At 43.4% G+C, this 16110-nt stretch overlaps 1 protein-coding gene across 1 annotated transcript in view; it reads left to right on the plus strand.

The window, feature by feature from the left end:
* The window catches only part of MYO5B (myosin VB), a gene marked incomplete at its 5' end in the record, with an annotated part of 144200 nt that extends 133573 nt beyond the window's left edge, over positions 1–10627 (plus strand). Inside the window, 10 exons of the mRNA XM_084224607.1 lie at positions 838–1036; positions 1726–1819; positions 2812–2955; positions 4060–4211; positions 4558–4647; positions 6707–6857; positions 7612–7891; positions 8445–8619; positions 9621–9701; positions 10468–10627. Coding sequence (XP_084080733.1) covers positions 838–1036; positions 1726–1819; positions 2812–2955; positions 4060–4211; positions 4558–4647; positions 6707–6857; positions 7612–7891; positions 8445–8619; positions 9621–9701; positions 10468–10620 — 1519 coding nt within the window. The 3' untranslated portion in view covers positions 10621–10627. The remainder of the gene's footprint in view (positions 1–837; positions 1037–1725; positions 1820–2811; positions 2956–4059; positions 4212–4557; positions 4648–6706; positions 6858–7611; positions 7892–8444; positions 8620–9620; positions 9702–10467) is intronic.
* Between the last annotated feature and the right edge of the window lie 5483 nt (positions 10628–16110).

Genomic DNA, 16110 nt, shown 5'->3' on the forward strand with positions numbered 1-16110 from the left:
TTTGAGGATTGCTGTTTGCACCCAGCGTCAGAAGGCCCTGAGCTGGGTGTGAGGTGACCCTCAGCCCTGACCAGGCACATCTGTGAGCTGCAGCAGAGGCAGGGGCTTGGTAGTCCCCTTGGTCATTCCTCCTCTTGACCACTATTGTCCTGTATAATCTGGGACTGTGCTTTGTAGTTGCTGGCTTGGTGGTTCTCCCTCAGAGGCCTCATACCTTCTGGAGTCACTTCAATCTTCTGGCAAGAGCTGGTGGGCTGAAGGGAGATTTCCATGTAGCAGAGGGTACAGACACTTAAAATCAATTACCATGTCACCTGCCAGGTTGTCACCATCACCATCAGCACAGGTGTCTGCAGTTAACATCTCAGTGATGAATCATTTTTCCACTGGATTTAAAAAGGCATTCTGGCTTAGCAAATGGCAGTTTTTGAGAGTGAGAATTTATGTTTGACAGGAAAGGAGCACAGGAACAAATGTCCTTCAAGCTGATCTTTTGAAAACAAAACTTGCAGGTGTTGATCTGTGTTGCTTTCTTGCCATGTATTTGCTCTTTGCAAGTAAAGGAACTTGGATGTTTGATGCAGTTAAATAAAAAAAGGTGCTTTGGGATTTATTTTTCAAAAATCCTAACCTTTGATTGTAATATTGAAAAGTATTTCATCTGCAGTATAGCAAATGACAGACTAGTGTGGCAATAATAGCTTCTTGTTCATCAGTTTTATAGGGAGGTTGACAGAGTATTTCCCAAGTTGGCTGATTTTGAAGGATCTAAACTCAAATGGTGGTTACTACTGTCATGCTGACATCACAGGCTGATCAGTGTGGTCCTGTTCTCAGGTTGCTGGAAGCACAGCTCCAGGACCAGAGAAGGGAGCATGAGGAGGAGATGGAAGCTCTGAAAAACCAGGTGGATTTAATGCAAGAGGAGCTGGAGAAGCAGCAGCAGGCATTCCTGCAGACTCTGCAGCTCTCTCCAGAGGTCCAGGTGGAATTTGGACTTCAGCAAGAAATTACACGTCTGACCAATGAAAACCTGGTAAGAATCTGTGCTGAAAAGATAGAAAGAGAGCAAAACATAGTTTGAGAGAAGGAGATATGAAGCATAACAGGGAGGGAAGGGCACTGGGATCTTTTTCACCTCTCCTAAACTCTGCAGAATCCATCAGCATCTCCCACTGGTGCATTTGGGAGTGTTGGCACTTGGCCTTGAGCTGATGTTCTGTGGCTGTATGACTTTTGTGACTACATAGGTGCTTTATTTTTAATTTTTAAATGCTTTTTTAAGCCTTTCAACTTTGTGACACTGCCTTCCAAATCAGATCACTGGGGACCCTTCCACTCTGTTAGGCACAGAGGCAGCACAAGTCTTTCATCTTACTTGCTTTTATTGGGAGTGTGGAAAGGTAGTTGCCACTTCAAAAAGTTGGCCTGGATGATCATAAATTTTCCCTTTCTCCCCTTCTGTATCTGTGTGCAAAGTCTGGAGGGAATGTTGGCACCTCCTGAGTTTTTGCCTTTTTTCAACAACTCCAGTATCTAAATAAAACAGTTTAAATGTGATTAACAGCCAGGATTAAATGCTGTGGTGGTGCTCCTCTTCCACTGAGATGCTCGCTCCATGCCTTGGAGATGCACAGACCAGACTCCAGCCTCTAACTCACCCCAAATGAGTTGTTCTTGGGTTTAATGTTGGGAGTTCTTTTAAATGTAACTTCTGTCTTTCAGGATCTTAAAGAATTGCTGGAAAAGTTGGAAAAGAATGAAAAGAAGCTGAAGAAGCAGCTGAAGATTTACATGAAGAAGGTCCAAGATTTTGAAGGTGACCTGTGCATTGGGAGATATTGGGTGGGGGGAACTGCACTTGGGTTTTACTTCTTTGGCCAGCCTTGGAGAGCTGCAGGGTTTCGGGATTCTTTTCTCTTTTTCTTTCTATGAAAGTAAGATTTTGCTTGTTCTGGCACTGAACTAGCAGCAGGCACTGAGCTGACACTGACCCTGTACTGGAGTTTGGAGGATATTTAAGGAAACTTTTTTGCTGTCATTGCAGTCAATGCAGTGACCCAGGCAGAGATACAGAAAGGAGCCCAGTAGCCAGCAGGAAAGTGCTCTGATCTGTCAATTCTGAAGGAGGAATTATAACCCTTTAGTATCAAATTAGGGCTTACTGAGAAATCACCTTAAATGTGGCATCTGTGTTGTATGGAAAGCATTTCCTGTTCTCTGGAGAAGCCATGATTAATCAGAGAGCCCCATTCTCATGAGTTAATTTCTGGAAACCAGGCATTAAGTGAAATTAAGCTGAATAACTGGAGGGTTTCCACGGCTTGCCCAGCTGCTCCCTGTCAGTGTGATTTGCATGCTGCTTGCTGCAGTATTTGCATGCTGGTCTCTTCTGCTTTATTACACTTCAGCAGTGTGCCACCGTGGTTTGCAGCTTTGCAGGCAGACAGAAGACGCCATACTTAGGGATTTTGCATTGCCTGCCTGCTTTTTGCCTGGCTCTGTGAAAACCATTCACTAGAGTTGCTACCTTCTAGCCTGTGGTCTCTTGGAAAATAAAAAGGGCTTCATTTTTTCCTCTTCTCAGTTCAAGTTTTGCACTTTTTCTGTCATTCAGGGTCAGAACTCTGTGAACTGGTAATCCAGGACCTGATTGTTGATATTTTTATAAATCTGTCAAAGCTGATGACATTATTGGGAATTCAATATATAACTTTTTGACTTGGTGTCTGCACTAAGGCCAGTGGAGGGCCTGAATAGCTGTTGATTTCCAGGTGCCAGCCAGGTGTTGATAACCTTTTCTCTTCACAGCATCCCAGACAATGGTGCCGGTGGAGAGGAGGCCGCACGAGCGGAACATGCAGGTTGCTGTCCAGAGGAAGGAGAAGGATTTTCAGGGCATGCTGGAATATTACAAAGAAGATGAGCCACTCCTCATCCGAAACCTCATTACAGGTGGGGAACTTGCTCTGCTTCTCTGCCTGGCTGCTCCTTCTCATGGGGGAGTTTGTAAACCTGAGATTAAAAAATTAAGGTAGACCAATAGATCTTCTCAATTGATCCCTTCTGGGGCTGCATGTTTGTGGTGATGGCAGTTTGGGTAGGTAAAGTAGTGCTGCACTAAGCAGATAGACCAGGATGGACACAATCCCTTAGGGATAACAAAAAATGGGAAACAAAAAGCAAGGCTAGTTTTTAGAGCAGGCAGTAACTTGCTGAGCCTCATATGAGGTGATAGATGGGGAGGGGGTGGCAGCAGGACAGGCCCCTGGGTCTGGCACAGCAGTGGAACAAAGGTAGCTCAGTTTATGAGGTAATCACAGACAACAGATAATGAACTTGTGAGCTCTTCTGCACTGCACAGGCTGGTCAGAGTTGCTGCAGCATCCCCTCACTCAGTGCTGTTTCAGAAGTCAGGCTTCCCTATGGCAAGGTGTTGGCATTCACTACAACTCTAACCCCAGCAGAGCCTAGTGAGGATCCAAAAAGTGTTCACAGAGCAGTGCTGGCCCACTACTGTGGGCACTGAAGTTCCCCTAGTCAGACAAGCTTGTTCTATAGAGGCTCCAAATGCTCACAGCTGCCATTAGGATTCCGTACCTTAAGGGAAGGAGTGATTTAATGTGTCACCAATTCAGGGAGAGGATTTATTATGTGAGGTACTCCTGAAAGCTTCAGGGAGCTGTTCTGAGGTGGTTTTGTGCTGCTGGGGGAGGCTTTTACAAGGTAGAGAAGCTCTGGCTCCACTGTGCATCCATAAGGAGAAATGGGGTGTTGTCACAAACCTCAGTGCAGGCAGGGCTGCCCTTCCAAGCCTGAGTGCTGAGGGTCTGGAGCAGGTCCCTCTGTCCTGCAGCTGAACCTCTGGCTCTGTGTCCACTCTGCAGAGAGGGGGATGCAAGTTGCAGAGCCAAAATATAATTTTCCCCAGGGCTGAGGGGAGAGGGGTTTGCCTGGGTACACTCCAGCTCTGGCATTCTCCGCTTCTCTTTCAGTTGGGGAAATATACGTTGGCTTCTTTTGCTAAAACTTCATTTTTTAAATTGTCAAATCTTCCAGATCTCAAGCCCCAGGCAGTGTCTGCTACTGTTCCCTGCCTCCCTGCTTACATCCTGTACATGTGCATCAGACATGCAGATTACATCAACGATGACCAGAAGGTGCACTCCTTGCTCACCTCCACCATCAACGGCGTTAAGAAAGTGCTGAAGGCAGGTGTCCATTTGCTCTTGTCTTGGGGTTGAGAGGCTGTCAGGTGGTAATCACCATGTCCAAGAGTGTGACACTCACTCTCACAGTGATTTTCAAGCCAATTTGCTCTTAGAGCCTCCCTTTTTAGAAGAGCGAGGAGAATTACGATCTTAGCAATGAAACTGTTTGAATTTAGAGATTAAAAAAAAAAGTTTGCAGAGAAGAGCAGCTAATATTGCCCAGCTGCAGAGGGAAAGCTGCCTGATTATGGGTGGGGAAACTCAAAATTGGTCAGTTTTGTGATGCCATCACCCCCCACTGAAAGGGAGGGGGGGGATCTCACGTGTTTTCACTTTGTCTCTGCAGAAGCACCAGGATGACTTTGAGATGACGTCGTTCTGGCTGGCAAACACCTGCCGGCTGCTGCACTGCCTGAAGCAGTACAGCGGGGAAGAGGTGAGAGCCCGGCCTGGGGATGGCATCCCTGAGGGATGGTCCTGCCTCCTCCGGGCACCCGGGGCTTCCCTCTGGCCGCGGGATGGGGCTGCTCTGACTGCCCTCCTTGGTTAATCTGGGTATAGCACGGCAGTGCTATGATCAGGATATAGCACAGCTAGCATTCCCTGGAAAAGCTCCTAAAAGCACACAAGAGTTTGGGTTGGAAAGGGACCTTAAGTCCCATCTCATTCCACCCCCTGCCATGACAGGGACACCTTCCACTGTCCCAGGCTGCTCCAAGCCCTGTCCAGCCTGGCCTTGGGCACTGCCAGGGATCCAGGGGCAGCCACAGCTGCTCTGGGCACCCTGGGCCAGGGCCTGCCCACCCTCCCAGCCAGCAATTCCTCATTCCCAATATCCCATCTGTCCCTGCCCTCTGGCCCTGGGAAGCCATTCCCTGGCTGCTGTCCCTCTGTGCCTTGTGCCCAGTCCCTGTGCAGCTCTCCTGGAGCCCCTTGAGGCCCTGGCAGGGGCTCTGAGGTGTCCCTGGAGCCTTCTCTTGTGCAGGTGAGCAGCCCCAGCTGTGCCAGCCTTTCTATGCTCTTTCTGGTGGACCACTTTGAAGGTTGTTGTCCAGGTTTTAGTTTGTCCCACAGCTTTTCATTAGACAATATTTCATAGCTTGAAATAAGTTTTATTAAAGCTGATCCCTTTCCAAAGAATGGGATTATCACAGCTCTCCAAGAACATTACACACTGCCATCCTTATAGCTATGTATTCTACATATTAAAATATTCAACAGACCCAAATACTGTTATTTTTTTTTAGTCTTTAGATATTTATTTAGATATAGTGAGCATTCACACTGTAAGAAAAAAATTCATAAAATAAAATGAACTATTCAGGTCATTCAAAAGATAATGGTTTGTGTGCAAAACCTCAGCACTGGATTTCAAAAATTTAAAATTAAAAGTTAAATTAAAAATATTTTAGAGAATACTTACTAGCAGTTGTGCTCTTGTTTGCCCTCTTCTGTCTGGATAATAATACTGCATTTAAAGAAAATCCTCTCCAGAAAACCAGCTGGGTTAAACCACAGTCTTAAATTTTACCTTGTTTGCTGTGATTTACTGTGTTAAATGAACCAACCAGCTGTTTGCAAATTCCATTGGCAATTGCTGCAAAACATAGAGGGGAGAAATACTTCGGAGCAGTTTGCAAGATACTGTTATCTTTAGTTTTAAATCTGGCTTTTTTTCAGAAAAGGCTTAAAAGAAAATCCCAACCCACATGCAGTCCTGTCAGGTGAAGAGCATGGTGCTCTACAATTAGTCAGAAAAATGGGGAAATTGTGAAATCAACTCAAATTGGTACATGTTGTATTTTTGCATTTTGCCAGTCAACAACCAACAAAAATAGTTTCATAGTTCTCATTTTCACACCAAGTAAGAACCATATGAGGCCATTTGTGTTAATTAAAACATCCCATTGGCTTCTGTCACTAAAACTAGTATTAATATCTGAGCCCAGAACAGAGGACTTATAGCAGTCAGATGCAGGATTATAGATCAGCTGTATCAGCAAAAGACAGCAAAAAAAAAATCAGTTATTTCAGGAGATTTATGAATTTCAGAACAATTTAAAATGTTGTCAAAGCATGTAACATGCAGTCATAATTTTTTTTCAATTTTCTAGAATCTTAATTTTAAAATATTTTATTTCCCATAAACATCTGGAACTCAAAAGGATAAGCTAAAACGTAGTTTCAGAGGGCCTGAAATGTCATTTTCTACTCCAATATGTTGCAGTTAGTACAAATGTGCAGATCTTTGCTAAGGATAAAATGAAAAACTGGTAGTTTAATGATTTTCTTCAAAAGGTAGTTCTCTAGCAATAATTTATGAACAAATGCATAGGTAACTGAAAGGGATTAATGAGTTTTGATCTTTTCTATGGTGTACTTTGGTAACATATTTTGGTATACTGTACTGTAAGGGTGCAGGGGGTTTTAATGCAGTTTTGATGGACTGTCAGTGTGTGAAATAATGAGCCTGGGTGTTTTAATCTCCTTTTCAGGATTTCATGACCCAAAACACAGCGAAGCAGAATGAGCACTGCCTAAAGAACTTCGACCTGACCGAGTACCGGCAGGTACTGGGCCACCTCTCCATCCAGATCTACCAGCAGCTCATCAACATTGCAGAGGGCATCCTGCAGCCCATGATCGGTGAGCTCACAGCTGCCCTCCAGCAGGGTGCTTCTTGGCCCAGATTATCTGCTCCAGCTGTTTTGCAGACCTTTGCACAGTGCCAGCATGACCCAGAGAGTTTTTATCTTCCCCCATGATAGGAGGTAATAGGGATGAGGGTTTTTGCTCCCACTCCAGAAGATATCTCTTTTATTTCTGTTGGGGAGGCAGTGGAAGAGGTGAGCTTGTGCTGGTGGGTCTGCTTTCTCCTCCAGACCAGGTTTGTGGTTAATCTTTTTTGGATGGAAATGTGCATTATAAGAGAGGAGAGGACTGGGAAGAGGGAAAAGACTCATAAAGACCTTGTTTTTGAGGGTGTGAGAGAAGATATGAGAAGAGTTATCTCTTCAGCCAAATCTCTGAGAATTCATTTGAGGAATGCCCCATCCCTGAAAATGTCCAAGGCCCAGCTGGACAGAGCTTGAAGCAACCTGGGATGGTGGGAGGTTTTCCTGCCCATGGTAGGGGTGTTTGACCTAAATAGCCTTTAAGGTCTCTTCCAAACCAAACTCTTGCATAGTTCAATGATATCTGTGTGTTTTTAAACTATTTTGTATTATCAAAGTAAACCAGTATTCATGGATCTGTCCTGCTGTTGTTTCTCGCAGCATCCATGGTGCTGCATCACTGAGACAGATACATGTTCATTGCAGCTCATGGAGGGATCAGTTCTTCCCTCCAGTGACAAATATATGATTGCAGGCTTTTTAGGCCATTTCCTCCCTCTTTTCAGTGCCTGCTGTGTTGGAAAATGAGAGTATCCAAGGGCTTTCCAGTGTCAAACCGGTGGGCTACAGGAAATATACCTCCAATGCGGGTGACAGCTCCTACAACTTGGATGAAATGATTCGCCAGCTGAACACATTCCACAGCATCATGTGTGACCAGGGCCTGGACCCAGAGATCATCCAGCAGGTGTTCAAGCAGCTCTTCTACATGATCAACGCCATCGCCCTGAACAACCTGCTGCTGAGGAAGGATGTCTGCTCGTGGAGCACGGGCATGCAGCTGAGGTGGGGCTGGGGCTTGGGGCAGGGCTCCGCCTGCTTAGGGAAGTTTTGTTAATGTTATAAGTTGGTGGAAAATAGGAAAATAAAGTGCACTTCTCAGTGCAAATTAGTTAAATCTTCCTTTTGCTACCCTCTCCCCTTCACACGCTGGATCTTTGTGTTCCCCTTGAGGCCAGTGGGCACAGCAAAAGCATTTTCTGTGTAGATATTCTCAAAGGTATCTGGGTACCTTGCAGGATCTTGTTAGCATTTAAAAGCTGGTTAAAAGCTTCATTTTAATTGTTGAAACTTGGAGGAATCGGAATGCTGTAGAAAAGCACCTCCCTTGTATTGTTGTTCGTTGTTACATGGTTCATCTATTTGAAAGGTACTTGGAGTATATATTTTACTCTGAGTTGTTGAGTATTAAGCTTTGGTCTGATTGTCTCTTGCTGAAATACACAGCACAAAAAGCCACATCCACCAGCACTGCAACATACCCTGAGCCCCAAAGAGGAGTTTTGAAGATGCTGCTTTTTACCTCTGAGCTCACATCTTGTCTTGGTTGCTTATCCAGGTTTAACATCAGCCAGCTGGAGGAATGGCTGCGTGGGAAGAATCTGCAGCAGAGTGGAGCAGCACAAACTTTGGAGCCCTTGATTCAGGCAGCACAGCTCCTGCAGCTGAAGAAGAAAACCTCAGAGGATGCTGAGGCCATCTGCTCCTTGTGCACATCACTCACAACTCAGCAGGTAGGGAGCAGGGCAGGGGTTTACAGCACAGGTAATTGGGGAGTGGGAAAGAGTGGTCTCCCACTGCCAGCTCTTCAGTGTGCCATTCCTTCAGTGGGCACAGCTTGTGCTTTTCAGGACTGATGTTACGTCTTGGCCCCTCCCAGAGGTGGTCACAGTGGTGGCCCCTCTCTTACAGGGCCACTGATGGCACTGGAGCTCCAGAAGTGTGCAAAGATGAAACCCAGCCCAGAGGAGTTTGTTGTGCAAGTCACATCCTTGGCATTTTAAACCCGCCTAACTCTAATCGCAGTTCTGCTGTCTCTGAGGCCTGCCTTTTGCAGCTTTCCCAAAACACTCTGATTTTAAGGATTCCCATGTCTATTGTCTTTTGCCAGCTCTTAAACTCGCTGTGTCTGCAGGATGCCCACCAAGGATTCCTGTTTGGGGTGGGAGATTTTGAAGTACCAACCTAGGCTGGCTGGATATGACCTTGAACTTTGAGACTCCATTCCAGGAGGCTATAAACTCATGTTTTTTATTGCTGGATTGCCTGTCCTTAATTTGATAATATTGTAGGAAGGGAGAAGTGGGAGGTGTGAGCTGATTTCCAGTGGTTCTCAGAAAGCCTTTCTAATGTATCTGCATCACCCTGTCTGAACAAGCATTTTTGAGAAAAACTGAGGGGAGGAGTGGGAATGAAGGAGTGTCAAGAGAAGTATTGTAGAGATGACATCAGAAGTCATCCATGTCACCATGTGCCAGCCCTGTATAAATCTGTTGTCCAAGTCTGTTGCCAATTTGCAGACCTTCCCGTAAGAAGTGATTTTGACAGGTCCATAGATCTTGCAATACCTTACAGCAGGCAAAGAAAAACACCAGGGTGATACTTCTGGTGCTTCTTTCCTCTGCTTTGTCATGGAGGACTTGTTGTGGCCATATCATGACAACCTGCTGCTGGTGCTTTGTGTTCTGGAGAAGTTTAGCTTCTCACAACCGTAACCATGTTTTCTTTTTAACAGATTGTAAAGATACTTAATCTCTACACTCCTGTGAACGAGTTTGAAGAACGTGTGACAGTAGCTTTCATACGAAACATACAGGTAAATTTAAAGGGCTGCCAACTGGAGGGCACAAATGACATCTCTGTAGTTCTAGTGGCATCTGTATTAAATCACTGCTAACTTGAGCATTTGATAAAAGGCATGCTGTTGCAGGTTGTCCTGAATTCAGTGCTCTGTGTGTGCACACACACTTACAGCACACAGCTGCAGGGATAACCTGGCTGTTAATCACAGAGCACCCAAATCCTAAGCTCAGCTAATTCAGCTCTTCAGTAGCAACACAACTGAGGATTAAGGTTGCAGGAGTCAACAAAGTGTTGGTGAAATTGAGTTACTTCTGAGATAGGAGGTAGAAATTGGCAACTAAAGGAAAAACAAACAAATTAAAGCCAAACACCTTTTAATGCTCACGAGGAGCAGGGAGGAAAAGGAAGGGCTTGTGTTCAGCTACCCCCAGAACATATCACCAGGGTTGAGCAGCTGAGTCAAAGGACGTCTGCTGGTATCATGTAGTTCTGCTTTTGCTGTGCCAAGGGGGCCATCTTGTTTCCAGGTCCTGTATTTTTGTGGTCATGTAGAAAATGTAACCAGGTTCTCCTGAAGCAGTGTTTCCTACAGTCTGATAGAAGTTCCTGTAATGACTTGCTCAGTGGGAAAGGTGCTGCAGAAGAGAACAAAATAGTTCTCACTGTTTTCTGCAGTATCTGTAAAATGATGCACGTTCTCAAACCTTTGATGGTGTTAAACACAACAAGAAAAGGCAACAACTGATGCTAAATTTGTTTTCTTCTCCCACACCCAACAGAAGCAGTTGCAAGAACGGAATGACCCTCCACAGCTGCTGTTAGACTTCAAGCACATGTTCCCAGTTCTGTTCCCATTCAATCCATCTGCCATCACCATGGACTCCATTCATCTCCCTGCTTCTCTCAACTTGGATTTTCTCAATAAAGTCTGAAGAAAGTAGAGTTAAACTCACCTATCACACCCAGAGACTTCCAGCAACAAAAGAAAAAAATCATAAAAAGAATTCAAGAGCTCTTTAATATGGACCAAACAGGCTTATGGAAGAACAGTACACAGTAACAAATGGATGCTAAAATGTACACTAAAAAAGACACTGGTCTGTATGTGATTTTTTTGGTAATTTGCATCTCAGAAATAAGGATACTTGAAAAATAGATTTATTTTTTATTGCTTGGTTTTATGTTGACATTGTTCAAAGCCCATAATCATCTCCAAAAGCCAGGAAGTGGGAGACAGCTTATTTTGATTTTCATAGGTGTCTATGACAAAAACAAAATTTGAGACACTTGTGCTGCCTTGAAGGATGTGTCATTTGTCTACTAGCAGTTGGTCTTGTGTGAATGAATAGCAGAACATGCAGTTCTGCCTTCAGTTCTTGCTAGTAACTGCATTCATGATAGTGAATTGAAAAAGTAAATTGCAGAAAGTGTGTATTTATCACACCATAAAGGTAAAGGGCTGGGATACTGCTTGTTTCCACTGATGTGGAATTTGTCACAAATAGTATGTTTGAGAAATGCTGTTGCTCCTCCTAAATACATTCAGTGCATCTGCTTCATGGAAATTTAGATAAATTGGCAGGAATTTTTTCCACTGGACTTTCTTGCATTACCAAATTTATGTTAGCAAAGGTTTTGTCCCAGTTAATCATGATTATCATGATGCGAAGGACTGCCTTAAGCCTTCTGCTTCTAGTATAGCATCATCCTGATTCCTCCTGTTGGCTTTCCTTGTGCTTTCAAGTGTCAAACACTTTCCTCCAGTGGCTGTCAAGGTTCTTGTACCTGTTACAAGGCCAGTGTCAGAATCCCATGCACAGATCATGCTAAAGGAACCCAATTTAATCCTCCACCCCTACCTGTGTTCAGTGGGTTAATCCTAGCTGTAGCTGTCCATGGAAAAACTTTATTCAGTTCAGTAGCCATCCAAAATGTTAAGAATCATGCAAATACACAGCTTGCATAAATGAAGAATATTTTAAAAATTAAAAAAAATTCTAGAAGAGATTAAATGTGTTAGAACAAAAAAAAAAAAAGCTGTCAGGTGGTATGTTAGAAACATAAGCCATTTCTTTAAGAGTGAACCCAAACTACAACAACCTTAAATGAATAATTGCTTTCAATTCAGATTTTGTTCATTTTTTTTTTAAATCAGACTTATAAACAAAGCCAAACCAACCTTCTGACCTCACCACACAGATGCTGAAGGAGACCAGCCACTGGTTTTTCTGTGGTCCTTGGCAGCACACACTGAGCTGTCAGTGACTGCTGGGCAGGGGAGGAGTGGGGTTCCCCAGGGTCAGGGCTGCTGCGCGACTGCTCATCGTGGGAGTGCTCCTGCCACAGCACAACGTGCCAAACTGCAGTCAGGATGTGTAGCTGCCAGCATTCTGCCCTCTCCACTTCCACAATGGTCTTGCTTAAATCAATCTTAACTCACCTGCTTTTGTGGGCTCCTTCTGTGGTCCACAGCTCCATCATGACTAAAAGCTTTCTAAGAAAAATCCTGACTCCTTTTAGCTGGTGTAAATCCAAACAGCAAATTTATGACCAGATAGGCTGTCTGCTCAGAGACTGAAAGTAGAATGTGAAGTTTCTTAAAGACACACTAACTCCTGTCTGCTGCAGTTTCCTGTCTAGGCAAGGAGCGTGTTGTGATTTAGGCATCATGTATATAATCAGTGTATATACAAACTGCAGTAGTCCTGTATGTACTATATGTGTATATGACTATCCAAAAAAGCACATTTTAAAAGAAACAATTGAGTGCTGTGCAGAGTTATATCAGTCTATGCCAGTGGGTAAATACCTTGATCCAAACTGAGACTATAGTTCAGAGCAACTGTTACCACTGAAGGACAGACTTCAGGCTAAAAAGTAATTTATTCCCCCTTAAACGTTAGCCATCGAATTACAGATATTTTGCTTGTAAAGAGCCAGGACTGTCTCCAGACTGCAGTCCTTGGGCACTCACCTCTGCTGTGTCTTCAGTAGTGCCTTCATCTCGCCTGGCTATACAATGAGGGCAATGCCACTAGTCTGCTGCCCCTGCCCAGCAAGCCCTGCCACCCACTCACCTGCTTTATCTTTATTTATTTTCACCTACCTCTTTCCACAATGAATGTCCTTGCAGTGCTCTGAATTTTATTAGTCGTCGCCTCTCCCTTCTTTCCACGCTCCAACAGTTGTGGTTTAAGAGTAAATAATTCAAAGCAGGATTCAGCCTTTCTGTAAAGTGGTTTAAACAGAGAGCTGTTGCTCAGGTTTCATGTTAGGTCAGCAGTTTCAGGCAGTTCAGGTCTCTACCTCTTTCTGATGTAAATTATTTGGAGTACAATTCCCAATGCATTGATTAAACCATGCTTATCACTCAGACTAAGTGACAGGTTGCTGCAGAATCCTCTTCTGCAGTGACTTTGTTGCTGATTACCACTGTAAAATGGGCTTAATGGTCTTCTAGGGGATAATGGTCCTTCACTGGCACTTTCAGGATTGTAATTTATATGTTTTTTCTTAAAAACTCTAAGTATGTGTAGATGGGAACTGGGATTTAACATCCTGATCTGTGATCACGTAATTTATCCACTGAGATCCATCTGGAAGAGAACTCTGTATGAAATACCTTTAATATATGTTATCTTTTCTGTTAGCACTTTTAAAAATTTGTATTTAAATGTTAGTTTAGTTAAATTGCTATGCTCAAGCATGCCTTCTTTCCTCGGATTTACACTTCTTTATTTAAAAAGCAAAATGATCACAAAGCGTGGCTTAGAGAAAGCTGGCTCTTCTACAGATCTGTCTTTATTTTTAAATATTGATTATTACGTTTAGCATTTTCCCACTCTGTGCCTTCAGCTGTTTAACTCAACCACTCTTTCTCTGAAACAAGCATTAAAACAGTGGAATATTTTTATTATTCTGTCATAGAAAAAGTTGTCTATGGATTTAAAAGCCTACTCATAAAATCTTACATTGAGGAGGTTTGCAAAAACACTTTGAAGTTCTTGGGGAAAAACCCCCAAACAATAGTGACCCACAGTGATTTCTGCAAATATGATGGCTTATATCTCAGAAAAGCACTATTGGGAATAAAGTAAAATAAAATAAACCATCAAAATGCCCAAATCACCAGCATTACAGAACGAACACTTCAAATATGAGTTGAGGCATATGCTGGCTGACCTACAAGAAGCATCCAGGAAAATGTCCATGCTTCATTTTCACCAGAAAGTTCCTTTTCTGCTTATTTTTTTTTTTAATTTGCATTTTCTAGCTGAGGTTGCTTATCTTATCTGATAGAGCTGCTGTAGGTGACTGTAGAAAAAGAACTTTAGACCTCAAGACTGAATTTTTGCAATCCTACATTACAAACATTTTTTTGCTCATGCAGTTTATTCCACTGGATCTACAAGAATTTCCTTGTATTTGTGAAATAGTACCAAAGTGTGGGCATGTTTTAAACACAGTGGCTGCTTTTCATCACCCTGCAACTTGAACACTGAAGTCTTTGCAGGACATGATTCCTCATTTGTGTGATTTGCAAAAGGTACAAATGAAAAAGCTGCACTTGAAGCAATGGTTGTTTTCCTCCATTTTCAATAGTAAATGAATAAAATTGTGCAAACTTATTCTTTCAGACCGTTAACTGAAAAATTAGCATTTTATCAGTGCATATAAATAGAACCTAATTAAAATGAATTGCATGAACTTCCATTAAGCTTTTTCCTCAAACTTTATTGATTCACATATATATTACAGTCATAAACTGATCTTTTTTTTCTGAAAGAAATTCTAGCAAGGTAGATTTTAAGTAAAACAATCCACAAGACATAACCCTGATGAGTATCCAAATTATTTCAAGGTGTAAATGCCAGTGGACAAAGACTTAAAGATTAATTTGAAATCAGAAGAAAAGAAGTATATTTAAAAAGTGCTACTATATTGAAATCTTTGGGGATATTTTTATTTTATTTTTTGTGGTGTGAAGTGTCATTACCTTAAGGAGCAGAAGGTATAGCTGCTGTCAAAGTTGAATGACATACATGAGTGAATACTGTAGATGAAATACTACTGCTTATAAAATATTTTTCCATTTTGAACAAATCTGTAAACTACACCTTTGTTTATAAGAAAATGCTTGTAATAGTCACTGTAATATTCAGCTGGGGATAAAAAAAATTTGTGAAATAAACACTTTTGAAGAAATTGTGGCTCTTGGTCAAAAATGGGAATGCAAAAAATAACCCCTTTCAATATATACTTCCGTCCAATAGAAACATTTCTAAGTATTTTAAAAACAAAATCAGGAGACTCTCTTTTGCTTATGACAGTGGAGGTTTTAGAAGTTATAATCTTATTTCAGAGGTGCTGAAATATTGGCAGCTAATTAGAAACACTCTGAGTGGGGAACGTTATGGCCCTGAGAGGTATTGCAAACAAGTGGAGTAAAGGGGAGGAAAAGCCACCCATTGTGCATGTTTGTAAATCACAGAATCCCAGAAGGGTTTGGGTTGGAAGGGAACTTAAAGCCCATCCCGTTCCACCCCCTGCCATGGGCAGGGACACCTTCCACTGTCCCAGGCTGCTCCAAGCCCTGTCCAGCCTGGCCTTGGACACTGCCAGGGATCCAGGGGCAGCCACAGCTGCTCTGGGCACCCTGGGCCAGGGCCTGCCCACCCTCCCAGCCAGCAATTCCTCATTCCCAATATCCCATCTGTCCCTGCCCTCTGGCCCTGGGAAGCCATTCCCTGGCTGCTGTCCCTCCCTGCCTTGTGCCCAGTCCCTGTGCAGCTCTCCTGGAGCCCCTTGAGGCCCTGCCAGGGGCTCTGAGGTGTCCCTGGAGCCTTCTCTTGTGCAGGTGAGCAGCCCCAGCTGTGCCAGGCTGGCTCCAGAGCACAGGGGCTCCAGCCCTGGCAGCATCTCCGTGCCCTCCTCTGCACTGGCTCCAGCAGCTCCAGGTCCTTGTGCTGTTGGAGCCAGGGCTGGGGCAGCTCTGCAGGTGGGGTCTCACCAGAGCCCAGGGGCACAGGGGCAGAATCCCTTCCCTTGGCCCTAAATAAGACTTAAATGAGAGAATTCAATGGCAAAGGGAGAAAATACAGCAAAACCCTAGGCTCTTTTTAAAGAAAATGTTGCACGTTCACCCATTTATAGATCTATTAAATCATTGGAATTATGTAGAGAAAGTACTTGAAAGATTATTTTAAATGAAAAATGGGAGACTTCACTGGATAATATCTTTTTCTTCTAGAAAATTTACGGAATTTTGAATGTCCCTGAAGACATATGGCAAATTTTATTTATACACAAAATATTTTCACTGGCTTTCTTATCTTCTGCCTGACAGCCAGGATGGTTCCACTGGAGCAACTGTACAGATAAATCATACCTCAAGGTGCATTTCAACCATCAGAACTCTGGAG

This window comes from Fringilla coelebs (assembly GCF_963513975.1).
Source record: "Fringilla coelebs genome assembly, chromosome: Z".
NCBI lineage: Eukaryota > Metazoa > Chordata > Aves > Passeriformes > Fringillidae > Fringilla > Fringilla coelebs.